This window comes from Tachysurus fulvidraco, chromosome 21, assembly GCF_022655615.1.
Source record: "Tachysurus fulvidraco isolate hzauxx_2018 chromosome 21, HZAU_PFXX_2.0, whole genome shotgun sequence".
NCBI lineage: Eukaryota > Metazoa > Chordata > Actinopteri > Siluriformes > Bagridae > Tachysurus > Tachysurus fulvidraco.
The window spans coordinates 17,494,544-17,510,446 of NC_062538.1; the positions used below are offsets into that span (position 1 = coordinate 17,494,544).

At 38.4% G+C, this 15,903-nt stretch overlaps 1 protein-coding gene across 2 annotated transcripts in view; it reads left to right on the forward strand.

The window, feature by feature from the left end:
- The window catches only part of stxbp1a (syntaxin binding protein 1a), a 29,209-nt gene extending 13,768 nt beyond the window's left edge, over positions 1-15,441 (forward strand). The window contains exons 3-20 of one of the 2 annotated variants that reach the window (XR_003439957.2): positions 478-559; positions 973-1,049; positions 1,474-1,552; positions 2,018-2,121; positions 3,494-3,642; positions 4,379-4,463; positions 4,549-4,679; positions 5,850-5,957; positions 6,055-6,115; positions 6,330-6,395; positions 6,517-6,597; positions 6,829-6,967; positions 7,364-7,473; positions 7,569-7,670; positions 8,013-8,098; positions 8,879-9,033; positions 11,043-11,216; positions 14,263-15,441. Coding sequence is in view for 1 of the 2 variants with exons in the window: in XM_027142385.2 (XP_026998186.1) it covers positions 478-559; positions 973-1,049; positions 1,474-1,552; positions 2,018-2,121; positions 3,494-3,642; positions 4,379-4,463; positions 4,549-4,679; positions 5,850-5,957; positions 6,055-6,115; positions 6,330-6,395; positions 6,517-6,597; positions 6,829-6,967; positions 7,364-7,473; positions 7,569-7,670; positions 8,013-8,098; positions 8,879-9,033; positions 14,263-14,345 (1,698 nt within the window). In the remaining variant the exon portion in view is untranslated. The remainder of the gene's footprint in view (positions 1-477; positions 560-972; positions 1,050-1,473; positions 1,553-2,017; positions 2,122-3,493; positions 3,643-4,378; positions 4,464-4,548; positions 4,680-5,849; positions 5,958-6,054; positions 6,116-6,329; positions 6,396-6,516; positions 6,598-6,828; positions 6,968-7,363; positions 7,474-7,568; positions 7,671-8,012; positions 8,099-8,878; positions 9,034-11,042; positions 11,217-14,262) is intronic. The other variant, XM_027142385.2, reaches the window with a different exon arrangement.
- The last annotated feature ends 462 nt before the right edge of the window (positions 15,442-15,903 follow it).

Below are 15,903 nucleotides of genomic sequence, written 5' to 3' on the forward strand. Positions count from 1 at the left end.
GTGTGTTGTTTAATTTTTGTTTAACTGTTATAACCAGTGTACATACATGTTTTTAGCCTCTAGATAAAAAGAGCTAGCTGTAGAAGTTTACATAGCTACTACGGGGCAGTGGCGCAGTGGCTCCAGGGTTGATCAGGGTTCATACCCCAGCACTGCCAAGTTGCCACTGTTAGGCCTTTGAGCAAGGCCCTTAACCCTCCCTACTCCAGGGGCGCTGTATCATGGCTTACCCTGCACTCTGACCCCAACCTCCAAAAGTTGTGATATGTGAAGAAAGACTTTCACTGTACTATAATGTGTATGTGACAAAATAAAGGCTTCTATTCTATTGATTTGTTGTTCAAAATATAAAAATAAATACATAAGGCAGTGCACACTCAAAACATAACAGTATGAACGCTGGATTAATTTGTGGCCAGGCTTGTTAACCTAACATTTAACCTGTTTCTGTGGCTAACCTGTATGTTGTGTCTTCAGGTTCTGGTGGTGGACCAGCTGAGCATGAGAATGCTTTCCTCCTGCTGCAAGATGACTGACATTATGACAGAGGGCATCACAAGTACGTTCTTCTAATATATTACTATAACACTGTCACTTGTTAAGCTTATTATCCCAATGTAACTGCCATTGTATTGCCATTGCCAACAAGTGCATGGCTTTTTTTTTTGCTTTTGACCTAAAGAAATATTGCTGAGTATGTGGTTTATGTGTGATGAGCATGAAAAAATGGTGGAAAGTAACTGTGGTTTCTGTGGTTATACTTCAACACCCATGTGACTAAACTGATAAAAAAAATTTCAAAAAATTCACCACAATACTACTCTCAAGAATCTTTGAAAATAAATGAATTAGAATTAGAGCTGATCTCAGAAATGGAGGGGGCTTTGACTTTGGAAAGGGACTAGACAGAAAAAAACTATAGCAATTGCTGTACTTCTTTGTCGATTGCTTTGTAATTCTTCTTTTCTTCAGTTGTGGAGGACATAAACAAGCGAAGAGAGCCTCTGCCTACCTTGGAGGCCATTTACCTCATCACCCCTACTGAGAAGGTATGAGCCTTGACTCTCCATCAGCTGAAATCTCTTACATCGGCAAGTCAGGACCATCATGCAGAATTGAACTAAACATTAGATACCCATGCAGATGATTTCCTCCCCAAACACACACACAGCTACATTACATCAGCAAGACTTAAAAGCATTTCAGCTCAGGCAACTCTTTTTTATGTCTATCTTTAGACACTCAGTAGGGAGAAAGTCTGTTCACATGGCTCACACTGACCATATGTCACATGCTGTATGAAGCGCCACTTCACCAAACACAGTATTGACTCAGCCTACACAATCTCCGGTTCCGCATTACCATGGGCTTCTGTGGTTGCTATGGCGACATGCACACACACTTCTTTATAGTGCATGCTAATGCTCACATCTGTGCATGTTCCCTTAACACTTATTTTCTGTCTTTTTCCAGTCTGTGCAGACGCTCATCGGTGACTTCAAGGATCCCCACTCGACAAAATACAGAGCGGCTCATGTATTCTTCACTGATTGTGAGTGTCAGTGCTCAGTGAACACATTTAGAATAACAGTAAATAACAGTTTAAGATATGTTATGGTAACAATTAAAGATTCAGGCTGATTCAGAATGATTCTGTTCAGATATAATTCATTCACTTAATGTTGTGCTTAATATTTCTTCCACAACATTGAATGCAACTGTTATTGGATAAAAAGTACAAGGCGTCATTGTTTAACACTCTCCCGCTTCTATCTCAAGTTATATATCGGCAACATTATTTTTGCTGTTTCCTTTCCTTTTCAAATCGACGTACCTGTATCGATTTTACAATTCTAAAAAAAAATGTCTTCATAAACCTATTAATAATGCATGATTTGCCAGAAACCAAATCCGGACTATGGAGCTTTTCAGATATATTATGTTTCAGAGATATGTGTGTTGTCATTTGTCACGACATGAAAATGGTACACTGTAAATGAAATGTTGTGACCTGCAGCTTGCCCAGATCCGTTATTCAACGAAGTGGTGAAGAGTCGCGCCTCAAAGTGCATCAAGTCCTTGAATGAGATCAACATCGCCTTCCTGCCGTATGAGTCACAGGTGAAAATCACAGAAAAGTCCTTAATTTCTCCCAATTTAGTCCCTCACGATTCACACCCAGTAAGTACAGATGAGCTGGAAAGGTCTGATACCTACTAATGCATATCTATTAGTAATTACAGTAGTAGCAGTAGCAGTAGTGAGTAATGGTATCAATAGAATTAGTAGACATAGTAGTAGTAGCAATAAAAATAAGTAACCACTATAAAAAGCTGAAAAAAGGGCTAAATAGCATATACCATGGTGGCTCTTATTGCTTAATACTAAATAGGTTACTTATTTCATTATTCAATAGTAAAAAAGGTAAAAATTCAACTTTATGTCTAATATTAGTTAAAATATATAAAATTAATAGAAGGACTAGGAATAATAGTAATCAGTCAGTACAGGATTTAGTGATTTTACAATATGGCATGATATTCTTTGCAAATTTTTTAAATTACTACAGATTTTCCATAGACTTTGGCACGTCCTGTGACGTCATCACAACTCAATTGGAAAGTAATAATATGTTATTAATGTATTATTAATGTGTCTTCACTTGTAGGAGTTTAAAAGAAGAATCAATTGCTTGCAATTTTAATCCAGTGTTCTGTAAAAAAGCTAATTTTGAGAACACACACAGCAAATATTCTATACAGTTTTTTTAAAACTCAACAATAACAATAGTAAGAGTAAGGCAGAAATGTTTTATCAGGATTTCAGGGAGAGAGGCATGGCAGTAATGTATAGAGGAGAATAGATGTTAATACAGACAGAGTTCCAGTGCTGTAAGGCAGTAAGGCAATCTGGCCCACAATGCTTTGCTTTTGATGCTGTCTGCAATGATTAATTCAATGGAGTCAGAGGAGTTCTGCTTTGCTCCTGGTGTGAAGCCGTGCTGCTTGATCAGCGGTGAGCGAGGGTTAATGGGGAAAAGAAGGGCATCGAGGAGAACTTGTCTGAACAGAAGGATGGTGATCTGAGCAAACATGGTTTGGGGGAGGGTATGATGGAGAAGCACAGCATACTGCTCATGAGAGAGAGAGAGAGAGAGAGAGAGAGAGAGAGAGAGAGAGAGAGAGAGAGAAGGGGAAATCTGAAGAGGTTTAGGACACACAAAGGCAGGAAGGAAAGGCTGGAGTCTTTTTCTCTGCTGTCACTGCATAGTGTGTGTGAGTCAGAGAGACAGTGTGTGTGTTTGTGTGTGTGTGTGTGTGTGTGTGTGTGTGTGTGTGTGTGTGTGTGTGTGAGAGAGAGAGAGAGAGAGAGAGAGAGAGAGAGAGAGAGAGAGAGAGAGAGAGAGAGAGAATTAATCACGGCAGTTCAGTCGATCATTTAGTCATTTTTATGTGAAGCATGTACTGATGAATATTTATGCCTATGCATCCAGGTGTTCTCTCTGGATAACCCTGATGCCTTCCAGAGCTTTTATAGCCCCCACAAAACTCAGATGAAGAACCCAGTCATGGAAAGGCTAGCTGAGCAGCTGGCCACTCTGTGTGCCACGCTTAAGGAGTACCCTGCTGTCCGATACCGTGGGTGAGACACTAATACCTCAGTCCTTCATGAGCTGTTAATATTCATCCTCACTGCATTTAAAACCAACCAACTTCTGTTGCTGAGTTCCAGATAACAGCATAAGCAACATTTAAAGACATTCACATTATCTGAACACGAACATGTCACATATTCATTGTATAAATTCTAGAAGCAGATCAGAAAATATGTTGGAGTCAGCTCAGAGTTTCTACAGTATATACAGTAGGCAGTTGTTTCTTCACCAGCATCTATTTTTTTTGTAGATCTTGACATTAAGATAAAAACAGCATTGAATTACTGAGAAATTCTAAAAAAAATCTTTCTTTCTTTCTTTCTTTCTTTCTTTCTTTCTTTCTTTCTTTCTTTCTTTCTTTCTTTCTTTCTTTCTTTCTTTCTCTTTCCAAAAAAAAATCAATAAAACTTTCCTTACAGTAAACTTCACTATATCGATGCTTTTCTTTATAAAACAACATTTTAATCCAATATTTTAAGGGGGTCACCATACAAGATCCTGTAAATGAAGTGTTACTATAGAAATTAGTTTAGGGAATTTGGGAAATGTATATGTTAGATGACTAAGAGATATAAATATTGAATCATTCCCAATAGATTTTTTTATGGCGGTAATATGATGAGAGTCTTTATATTATACACTAATAATGAGATCTTACCAGGAATTTCTTTATTGTTATATCCTAGTCTGAATGTCTGTTTATCTATTTGTCCATCAATGCAGTGAGTACAAGGACAATGCCACTCTGGCTCAGCTGGTGCAGGACAAACTGGATGCCTACAAGGCAGATGATCCTACAATGGGAGAGGTGAGGATCTTTACTAGTGGCCTAAGCTGAGGCTTGGTGTACAGTAGCTGTTAGTTCTTGTGGCTAAATCTGTTTCTGCGCACAGGGTCCTGACAAGGCTCGCTCGCAGCTCATCATTCTGGATCGGGCTTTTGATCCTGCCTCTCCTGTCCTTCATGAACTCACCTTCCAGGCCATGGGCTACGATCTGCTGCCAATTGAGAACGATGTCTACAAGTAAGACTTTTTTTTAACCGATCAGTAAACCTGGCTGAACTCTGTTTACAATAAAGACAAAGGTTAAGAATACAATATTAGAAGTTTTTAATAAACTAGACATCTAGGCAGTGTCTTTTTCTTTACATTACATTAATATATTTATGACATTAATAGAAAAAGAGCAGATCAAACAGTGACAGAAAAGACACAAAAAATATTGCTGGTGAAAAGCATGTTTGCTGCGTGTCTGTGTGTGTTTGTGTGTGTGTGTGTGTGTGTGTGTGTGTGTGTGTGTGTGTGTGTGTGTGTGTGTGTGTGTGTGTGTGAGATTGTGTTCTGCGATGTGTCGGCACCCTGTCCAAGGTGTCCCCTGCTTGAGGCTCTAGGCTCTCCACAAACCGTGGAAACAGGAAATGGATAGATAGATAGATGGATAAATGAATAACCATAGTTGGGTTTGCTAGCCTAGTGGTTGAAGTGATGGACTACTGATTGGAAGGTTGTGAATTTGAATCCCAGGGCCACGAAGTTGCTACTGATGGGTCCCGGTGCAAGGCTCTTAACCCTCAATTGCTCAGCTGTATAAATGACAAATGATAAATGTAAGTCGCTCGGGAAAAGGGTGTATTTATCGCAGCAGGTTTAGCATTTCTGTACTAATGAGTCTTTAGTTTGGTGGGTAAAATTGTTTATATTTCATGATGTATGAGTCATGATGATGCGTCTCATGAGCACTCACTGGTAGTTAGATGTTGCCGGAATCCTGAATATATATATATACAGTATACACACACACACACACACACACACACACACACACACACACACACACACACACACACTTTATACATAATGCTCTGTATACTAGAACAGTCTGCATAGTAAATGGTGAATAAACGAGGGATCGATTTAAGACTCAGACGTTGAGCTACCTGTGAGAATAGTAGTGTGTTGCAGCTGCTCACACAAACACACAATAGGACAGGATGTCTTTGTGTGCTGTAGTAACATTACAGTCCCCCTTCACCGGAACGGATCAGATCAGATTTCTGAAGCACATTGGTGAACATACATGTGAAAATACCACAGCGACAAGTTAACAACAAATTTAATATCGAATCCTGTTGTTATTTCTGATTCTATCTGATGGAGTGATACTGACTCTTTATTGTGCGCTCTGTACTGCAGGTATGAAACCAGTGGAATGGGAGACTCTCGGGAGAAAGAAGTGCTGCTCCATGAGGACGATGACCTGTGGGTGTCTCTACGACACAAACACATCGCTGAGGTGTCTCAGTAAGTAGCTGTCCTCTTCTCTTTTTTTCTTCTTCTCTAGTGTTGGTTCTTTTCTAGAAGAAGGTACTCAGCTAAGTTGGGGTTTGTTCCTTTACAGGGAGGTGACAAAATCTCTGAAGGAGTTCTCAGCCAGCAAACGGATGAACACTGGAGATAAGGTACAGGAAGACAGTCGTATACTGGATATATTTGAATGCTCTGTACGTAGTGCCGAGCTGAGTTGAGCTGAGCCGAGCTGTGATGGCTGACTCATCACATCACGACACTCTCTGAGGATCCATCTGTTTAATGTTACTGACAGCACACTCACATGCTTCTTCTACTAAAAAGCAGTGTGTTTGCAGGTATTTAAGTGTTTATCTTGCATTCCAGACCACGCTGAGGGATTTGTCTCAGATGCTGAAGAAGATGCCGCAGTACCAGAAAGAGCTCAGCAAGGTGAGAGAGGACAACGAGCAAGACGTGACACGAACAAAATAAAAAAAAAAGTAAAGCAGTGCTGAACGAGTTCAGTGCTAGTCGTGTTGGCATTAACACTTAAACGCTCGTGTCTCCGCAGTACTCTACTCACCTGCAGCTGGCAGAAGACTGCATGAAACACTATCAGGGCACCGTGGACAAGCTGTGCCGTGTTGAGCAGGTACACTGCAGCTCACACACACTGACTCAGGTTCTGTTTTGTACTATAAATAGTGTGTTCACATTCCAAGCACCATTTTTTGTACTTCTCGTTTCCTCAAAGTATGTTGTGAATATGCTCCAGTGATGACCCCGAGAAGTGTTTAACATAATGCTTAAGGTGACTTGGTATGCATCATTTTGTCATATTTCAATATTGCTAACAAACCCTTACACTCTTGCTGTTATGCAGGACCTGGCCATGGGAACAGATGCAGAAGGGGAGAAGATTAAGGACCCCATGAGGGCCATCGTGCCCATCCTGCTTGATGCCAATGTCAGCACCTATGACAAGATTCGCATCATCCTGCTCTATATATTCCTAAAAAATGGTGAGGGAGATACACACACAATACACTTATATGTACATTGTTGTGTTCAGTTTCAGTAGTAATCCGTTTAATTCTGTTTCTGTGTGTGTGTGTGTGTGTGTGTGTGTATGTGTGTGTGTGTGTGTGTGTGTGTGTGTGTGTATGTGTGTGCGTGTGTGTGTGCGTGTATGTGTGTGCATGTGTGCGTGTGTGTGTGTTTGTGTGTATGTGCACATGTGCATATGCGTGTGTGTGTGCACGTGTGCTTTTGTGTGTGCACATGTTCATGTTTGTGTGTGTGTGTGTGTGTGTGTGTGTGTGTGTGTGTGTGTGTGTGTGTGTGTGTGTTTGTGCACACATGTTCGTGTGTGTGCATGTGTGTGTGCATGTGTGTATGTGTGTGTATGTGATCACTAGGAATCACAGAGGAGAACCTGAACAAGCTGATCCAGCATGCACAAATCCCCCCTGAGGACAGTGAGATCATCACAAACATGGCTCACCTGGGTGTCCCCATCATCACAGACGTGAGGCACTCGCTCTTTCCGTTTCGTCTTGACTCTTTGATCTCTCTTTTTCTGCTCACTTCTCACACTCTCTTCCGTGTGGTTTGTTCTTCCAGTCCACTTTGCGCCGAGGGAAGAAGTTGGACCGCAAGGAACGTGTGAGTGAGCAGACCTACCAGCTCTCTCGCTGGACCCCTCTGGTCAAGGACATCATGGAGGTAAATCATGCCCACTCTTCATCCTGACTGTGTGTAAAAGCAATAAACCACTAGAGGGTGTGTGTTATAGCGACTGTATCGTGAGTAAGAGGGATACCTGCTTTGAAATTAATGCTGACAAAAACAGCATGATGAATTGTTTCAGTTAATTGTTAATTCTTTATGCAATTGTTAATTTGCATGAAGAATTCTTTAACTTGTATAGCGGTCCACAATTAAAGGCTTAATTGACACAATTTTATTATCATTTTATCAGATTTTTGGAGTGACACTCCATGCTTTTGCTTTAATTCTGCTTTTCTGCATCACATGTATACACACTCACTGTTATGGATTTCTCAGGATGCCATTGACGACAAGCTGGACACCAAGCACTATCCTTACATCTCAACTCGTTCATCCTCCTCATTCAGCACATCAGCAGTCAGGTACACACACACACACACACAAGCACACACAAGCACACACACACACACACACACACACACACACACACACACACACACACACACACACACACACACACACACACACACACACAAATACACACACATAGAAGTATTCCCTGAAAAGACTGAAGCAAGACGGATCAATAGTCATCTCTGCATAGAGGCGGAGAGAACAGAGATCAATATAATGTGTGATGGCCCGTGAGGCCAGGGCCATGAGAGGACACAATGGCATTAATGCACCTCTTTTTTGCAGTTAAGATAGACTCAAGAGATTTTTATAATTTGTCATTTTTCACTAACAAGGACTTTGACACTTTCCTGTAATGAGAAAAGAACACAAAATAGATTTACACGAAACTCAGGAGTAAAAATGCAGTAAAAGAAGTAATAAAAGCCGAGAGTCAATCATGATCTAATGATTGATTAGGTTACTATTCAACTATGCTTATTTGTTCACACACTGCGTTTAAATAGCAGGGTGCAGACAATGCTAATCTATCACCAATAATCAATTTATGATGCTTCGAAAACATACTGCCCATGGAATCCATTATTACACAATATTATTCTTAATTAATATTATATATAAGAAGTATTCTTGCGAACTGATTAGATATAGCATAACACCATAAAAGGGTGCTTTGGTTGTGAGTAGAGCTCAGCGTTATTAGAACATAATTTTCTGACCTGTGTTTAGTGTCAGTTGACTGCTGATGTTCAGTTTCTTGCTCATTAACACGAGCCTTTTTCGAACAGTGCTCGCTATGGTCACTGGCACAAGAATAAGACCCCTGGAGAGTACCGTACCGGGCCACGTGTCATTGTCTTCATCATCGGTGGAGCGTCTTTCAGCGAGATGCGTTGCGCCTATGAGGTCACACAGGCCAATGGAAAATGGGAGGCCATTATCGGTGAGTGTGTAGCCTAGAGGTGATCCTGGCTACCTACAGGGATGCCATTTACATACATTAACCTTTACTCTGCAGGCAATTTTTTAAAAGTTTTTTAAGATCTTAATTTCCTGTCACTGACACACAGAAACTAATGTCTTACTAACCACTGTTGTGTTGACTGCTGATGCTTAAAAGCAGAAATGTCAGCAGAAAAATAATCTGCGTTATCTATTTTTTCTGTGTCTTGGTTTTGGTTTGCCTTCCTTAAAGTATTATAATACTAAATCACACTCTGACCGCAATCTGAGCCAATAACGACTTAAGCTCTCAATTTCTTATAGCCAAATATTCCATGGACCATTTGTACAGTTGGATAATCTCTATAAACTCTGTCAGATATTACCCTGATTATGTAAACGTGTACACAGATCTACAAACCTGGCTCTTTATTAGAGCTACAGGGTAATTAAAAAAAAAAATCCATAGAGCTTGTGATCTTCATCAGTTCGAAAGTGTTGAAGTTCATCACTTCCTCAGGTTCAAAGTAACCATATTTAAAAACCTGCTTGTATTTACATCATTAATAATAATAATAATAATAATAATAATAATAATAAAAACAAATAATAATAATAATAAAAACAAATAATAATAATAATAATAATAATAATAATAATAATAATAATAATAATTAAATGATATTTGAATGAAAGCCTTTAATTAACCAGCAAACCTTTTGTAAATCTGGGTTGTGATTTCCAGCACTGTAATGAACAGAAAGAAAGAAAGAAAGAAAGAAAGAAAGAAAGAAAGAAAGAAAGAAAGAAAGAAAGAAAGAAAGAAAGAAAGAAAGAAAGAAAGAAAGAAAGAAAGAAAGAAAGAAAGAAAGAAAGAAAGAATAAAAAGATTTCTGGCTATACAGATGGCATTTTTTGGGACAGCATGGCCAGATTGAACTTTTCCACTCTTGTACTCTGAAGACAATGCCACTATCTGTATCTGTATCTGTAAGAGGGTTTAGCTTTCTGAAATAGAGATAAAAAATATAAATTATTATTATTGATTATAAATATAAATTATTATTATTATTATTATTATTGATCACATTATTTTTGATCTGCCCACAATCCCAATTTAACCCTGGACCCTTGGACCCTGACCAGGCAGTTATTAAGGATGAATGAAATTCTTGTTTTTCAGCACATTATCTCTTCATTCTGAAGAAGATTTTACTGCTAGATATCTTCATTAGTTTTGCTGGCATTAGTGAGAACTTTCAAACAAAAATCAGATAGTTTGAAGGGGTGATTGATATAATTGCAGTATCGTACTCACGCTTACGCTGAATACCAGCATGCCTATGATTTGGCACGATACCAAGTGTGATATTGCTTCTGTACAAACAGGAGATTAATATAGCATAAGTGTAATTTTGGATGCAATGTGTTGCTTTTTTTTTTTAGCAGAAATATTTCCCAAAGAAGCCACACTCACTTGGCACATACTGTATGCTATTGGCTATATTGATTTGTACAGTACATTCCTGTTAAAGGTGAATTTTATGAGGCAGACACAGATAAGGAGATAAAAGTTCCAGTGTGGTTATATTAAATATATGCTTTCTTGGAAACGCTGCTCGACCAGTCGTTTAAGTGAACTGGAATAAGTTAATACTGTATTTGATAAATATTTGATATTTTGGAAATCAACGCCTGTCATATATTTTGTACTGTTATGTTCAAACTCCTTAACAGATTTCCTCAGTGTCTTCATCAGAAACATACAGTATTTCAAATGTATGCAAATTTTTTTCTTATCAAGTGTAGGAAATATTAAATAAACACTAAGACCATTCTATCTAAGTACACAAATGCTGAGGTTCATGAATTTATTATGAGAAATGGATGCATTGAAATGGTTGCTTAACCCCTGTTTTCTTCAAGACGACTGAAAGGTGGCTAAAGAGAAAATGGGGATGCTGTGTTTGATGATAACCCGAGCGTGAAGCCACCTTTGTTCCTCCGCAGGTTCCACCCACACTCTCACCCCAACAAAATTTCTAAAGGATCTTCAGCATCCCGACTTCCGAGAGTCCACTAGGGTGTCCTTTGAGGACCCCGTTCCCTCAGACGATTGAGAGAACGAGGGAAGGGTGGGAGAAAGAGAAAGAGAGAAAGAGAGAGAAATCACACTCTGACAAAGTAAAGGCAGCCGCTCGAAGAAGCCCTTTCTGAATCCCCACAGCACAAGGGTTTCATTTTTTTCTCCTCCTTACTTCCAGTTTTACTCCCCTCCTTGCAGAGATGAGCGGTTGGCCTCCGCCTCAGTGCATGGAGAACCTGCCAGTCTAAAGAAGGCTCCACCCACTGCTCACTAATGACCAATCAGTGGCTGGATCAGAGTCTTTCAGCTGATTTTGGTCATGATTGGTGAATTATTAGCACTTACATATAGAGCTGCAGCGAGTGGAGCCTCTTTGGAGCAGCCATGCAACGGGTGCTGACTCCATCCCTGCCGTTCCCATTCCTCTCAGCCGGGTGGATTAACCTGCATTTTTCCCAGCATACGCCCTCTAACCCAGTGGTGCCTCTTCTTTTTCGGGTGACGAGGAGCTCCTACATTTGCACACCCAAAATGTCATATCCGTCATATTTGATTTTTTGTTTTGTTTGCAGATTAATCTACCCTAGAGATTAATCGTAATTCCAGCTGTTTTACACACATATATATAACAACCCGAGAAAATCATTCACATCCAAATTAACAACAGAGCTCCTTTCTTTAATGCTGAATTTCAGCAGGATAATTCCAGGATATATTTTTCTTTTCCCCTTTTTTATTCAAACAATTCCACTACACATCACTCACTACATGAGCAAGTGGGCGTCTGCGCTGATCGCACAGCAAATACTGTATACAGTACTCTCCATTTGGATAACTGCCATGTTGCCAATTTCCATATTGCTGCATTTTTAAACTAGAGCAATTTGGCTAAATTACGTGTGACTCGCCTGCAGATGCCAAAGCTTGAAATGTAGCTACGTTACTAAGCTTTAGCACTAAGCAATTACCACAACGATATCCTTTTTCTAGCAGTTTCGTTCCTGCTTATTGCTAATTGTCTCACTAATTTGTTAATATTCCTTTAAAATTCTAGCATCATCTGTCTAAACATTTCAAATAATAATTCATATGTGATTTGTACATATATGTTATATGTTACTATATTGGTTAAGTAAAATCCAATCAAAAAAATGGTTAAACGAAAGTAAATAGGATTTTAAATGGTATTGGGTGTCTTTTAGCATCTTTCAGAAAAAAAAATCTGACATATTAAGTATAATTTGTCATTTCAATGTCTGATATTTCCCAGTGCTGCATTTAATCTTGCTGATTAATTTTTTTACAGTCACAAATTTATATTCATATTAATATTAATGCCCTCGATCTAATACGTTCCCGTCCTAACAACTACGTAACTCATATCAGAATACAATGATTTAAAATGTGCTGATATTTAACAAAGAAAAGCGTCGCCAGTCCTAGAGTTTTGTAACACTCAGATATAAAGCTGTAACTTTTAAAAGTTTGCTTCCATGCACAGAAAAGTTCCATTTTTTGCTTCGAACAAAAACAAAAACAAACCATTTTTTATTTCAATAGAAAGTGAAGGAACGGCTGTTTATAACTATTAAAATGTAAGTGATACGGAAACTAATTTAGCTGTCCCACAACATTAAATATAACGGTAAATGGATTTAAAAAACAAAAACCTTTGCTTTATTCTTTCACGAATCTAGTTGCGTATGCATAAAAACCTGTTTGTTATTTCTCATGAATTTAAACACGAAAGGGAAATGCCTTTACAGATTTTAAACAAATATAACACTTACTCACTATTTATTAACATTTATAACATTTAAAGTTAAAATCTTCCATGTCCTGCTTTCTCATTATCCTACAATCTAACTAAATAGATAGTTATAGCTACATAAAGCTAGTTGATGTGCTAAAGCTATATTCTCTTTCTATACCCTACTTCTTTTTAAATTAGTTGATCATTTTTTTGTATTTTTTTGGATCTAAATTGTAGCGATCACACCATTTGCAGTATGCCAGCCCTAATCCATACTGCTACATTTAACACCTACTGAACTATTCGGTCATTTTATACTCCACATGTAATGTTTGTTTCTGTTCTGGCGGTTTATTACACTCGTTTCATCTAGCTGCTGGTAGAGTTCATTGTGATTCTTGCCAGAGCTCAGTAAAGCTGCATGTTTATGTTAGATGCTCCAGGTGGATTTTACTTGCAGATCAAAATGACAAATGTTCATCCAGAATCAAATGTTCATCTTGTCACATACCTGGATTTATCTAAAATCCTGTAACGGAGCAGTACGAGAGATTTTTTTAAGGCTGATGTTCTGTAAATAATAACCACACCAATGAACTGTGTTTGTAGTCTGATGTGTTTAGCTGCTTGAACTTGACGTTAGCTTCTTTTAAAATATTATTTAAAGTGAAATGATTCGATTTCAGAATAGAGGAAAACGAGCTTTTATGTGCAGCTTTGCTAAAGAAACAAACAACTGTAACGAAAACGATGTAGAGAAATGAATCATGTGTTTGTTCCAGCTGGGCTCTAAGAATATTTGAGAATCGTTTTTGAAATTGTTGTGAATCGAAACACAAATGAAAAAAATCAGATCAAATCAAATAACATCCAGTTGGCACAAACGTTTGATTAATTGTGAACCTGTCATGTTCTTCTTTTGATGAAATGTGTCTTCAGCTATTTATCTGAAATAAACTCAGACCCACTTTCGAATTGAAGTCACACGAACAGAGTAGATTTATTATTTGTATTTTCTTTTTTTCTGGATTTTTGTCATCTCGTAGACTTGCCTTAATGTGCGGTGAGATAATTCCTCACACGTCACTTATTGCTGACCTACATCTGTTTTAGTGCCTTTGCTAATTCTGTGCACATCGTGTGTGGGAATCGTGACTTTGTCTCTTTACATTTTCCACGACGTACAATCGTAAGATAGACGTCATCGTCCCTTGTTTTTTTTCTACAGTTCCCTAAAAGTTTTACGTCCATTCGGCTGGCTATGTTACACGATCTTTACGTGTAGATAGATATAACAGCTGAAAACACATTCGGAGGTGAAGTAACTTGCCTGTATGATTCTGATGTGTACTATTTTCTCTGTTTCTCCACGGGTGCTGTCACTCCTGCAGGCTCGACCCATATCTTCACCCCTACCGTGCTCCTGGACGCGCTCAAGGCCATGAACAAACCAGACGAGGATCAGACAAGCTAAAACTCTCCCTCTTTTCTCTTCTAGCTGATCACCCAAATCCCCCGCTCCTATATTAATGTGTATGCATCTTGCTTGAAAGAAAATGTAACAGAAAAAAAAAAAAAAAAACCCCAAATGGAAACACTGACTAAAAAAAAGAGAGATATAGATATAAATATATAAATATACATAAATATATAATATGTTGAAAAGCAAAAGAATCATTGTAAGTATTCTCATGTTTTACAATGGATGCAAATGTTTAAACTGTCAAAAAATATGGTTTAAATATCACAGGTCATCTGAAACAGAAAGAACCAAATACTGATATTAATATTGCTATTGGATGCTCAGAAATGTAAATGTAAATGTAAACGGTTGAATCTTAAATTGTCGCTGTGATTTGTTATGGTTGTGGGTGGGGAGGGGCGGCCGTGTGGATGTGAGTAAAATCGTCGTCATACAGTATCATTTCTCTTGCTTTATGACAAACTCCTGTCGTTCTTCAAGCCGTATGCTGAAAGCTTTGGTTTTAGATTCATAGTCCTGCATGCCATGGAATCTTAGTTGTGGCCATTTTCAAATCGGAGGTGGGGAAAAAAAGGATTTTTGACACTGACTGAGCGTCTGCTGACGAGAGAAAGCAAAGCAGTTGATGAGAAAAAAAAATGAGTCACGTCAAATTGTAAATAGTTCCAGAATGCAAATAAATGTCCTCGCCCGGCCTCGGCTCCGGCTCTATCTACCCGTCAGGACTGTTTGTTTTATTGCTCTGCAGAGAATTTCACGTTTTAGTGTCCAAGAGGCCATTGCTTGCAAATGTTTGAAGAATATTCTCAACAGAAAAAAAGGGCCAGCTGTACTTCAGTATTGTATCCTGTCTGATTAAGTCTTATCATTGGCTAGTAAACCATGTTTAACCAGACCATGCACTGAGTAGTGTGATGTTATATATGCCATATGTTGATGTTATAACGTCTCCCTGTTGACTTTCTAACTGTGAAGTAGTATTTTTTTTCTTTCAATAATACGAAGCCAATGTGTTGTGATATTTGAGCTGTAGTTGTAGTAGTAACAAAAAAAAAAAACCCCAAAAGAAAACAAACAAAAAACCCCCCCACAACTATCTATATTTGATTTGTTTGTTTGTTAGTGCAACGTAACTCTTCCACTGGTGAATGGCTTTGCAAAGAGAGATGTAATCCCATCTTCTTTATTTACCCCCTTCTCTTTCTATTTCTATTTTATTCCTCTGCTCCTGCGACCAGGTTGTATATTGCACTACAAGTTTTCTGTGATGCGAATGCTTGTCCATTTTTATTATTTATTTATATATTTTTTGGTTTGCTGTTGTAAAAGCTCTGGGTGTGTCGAGTACATTTATATCAAATTTATTTATCAGAGAAAATATAAAAAAAAAAAAAGAAGTTAGTCTGTCTTTAAACCTCTTTATCTTTGCTGGGATTTCATGTTTGCAAGCGTTGAAGCACAAACAAAAGTAAAACTCAATGTGTACTGATGTAATAAGACCGTCCAATAAAATGGCTTCCATTCCAGGAACGAGTCAGTCGGTTTTTCC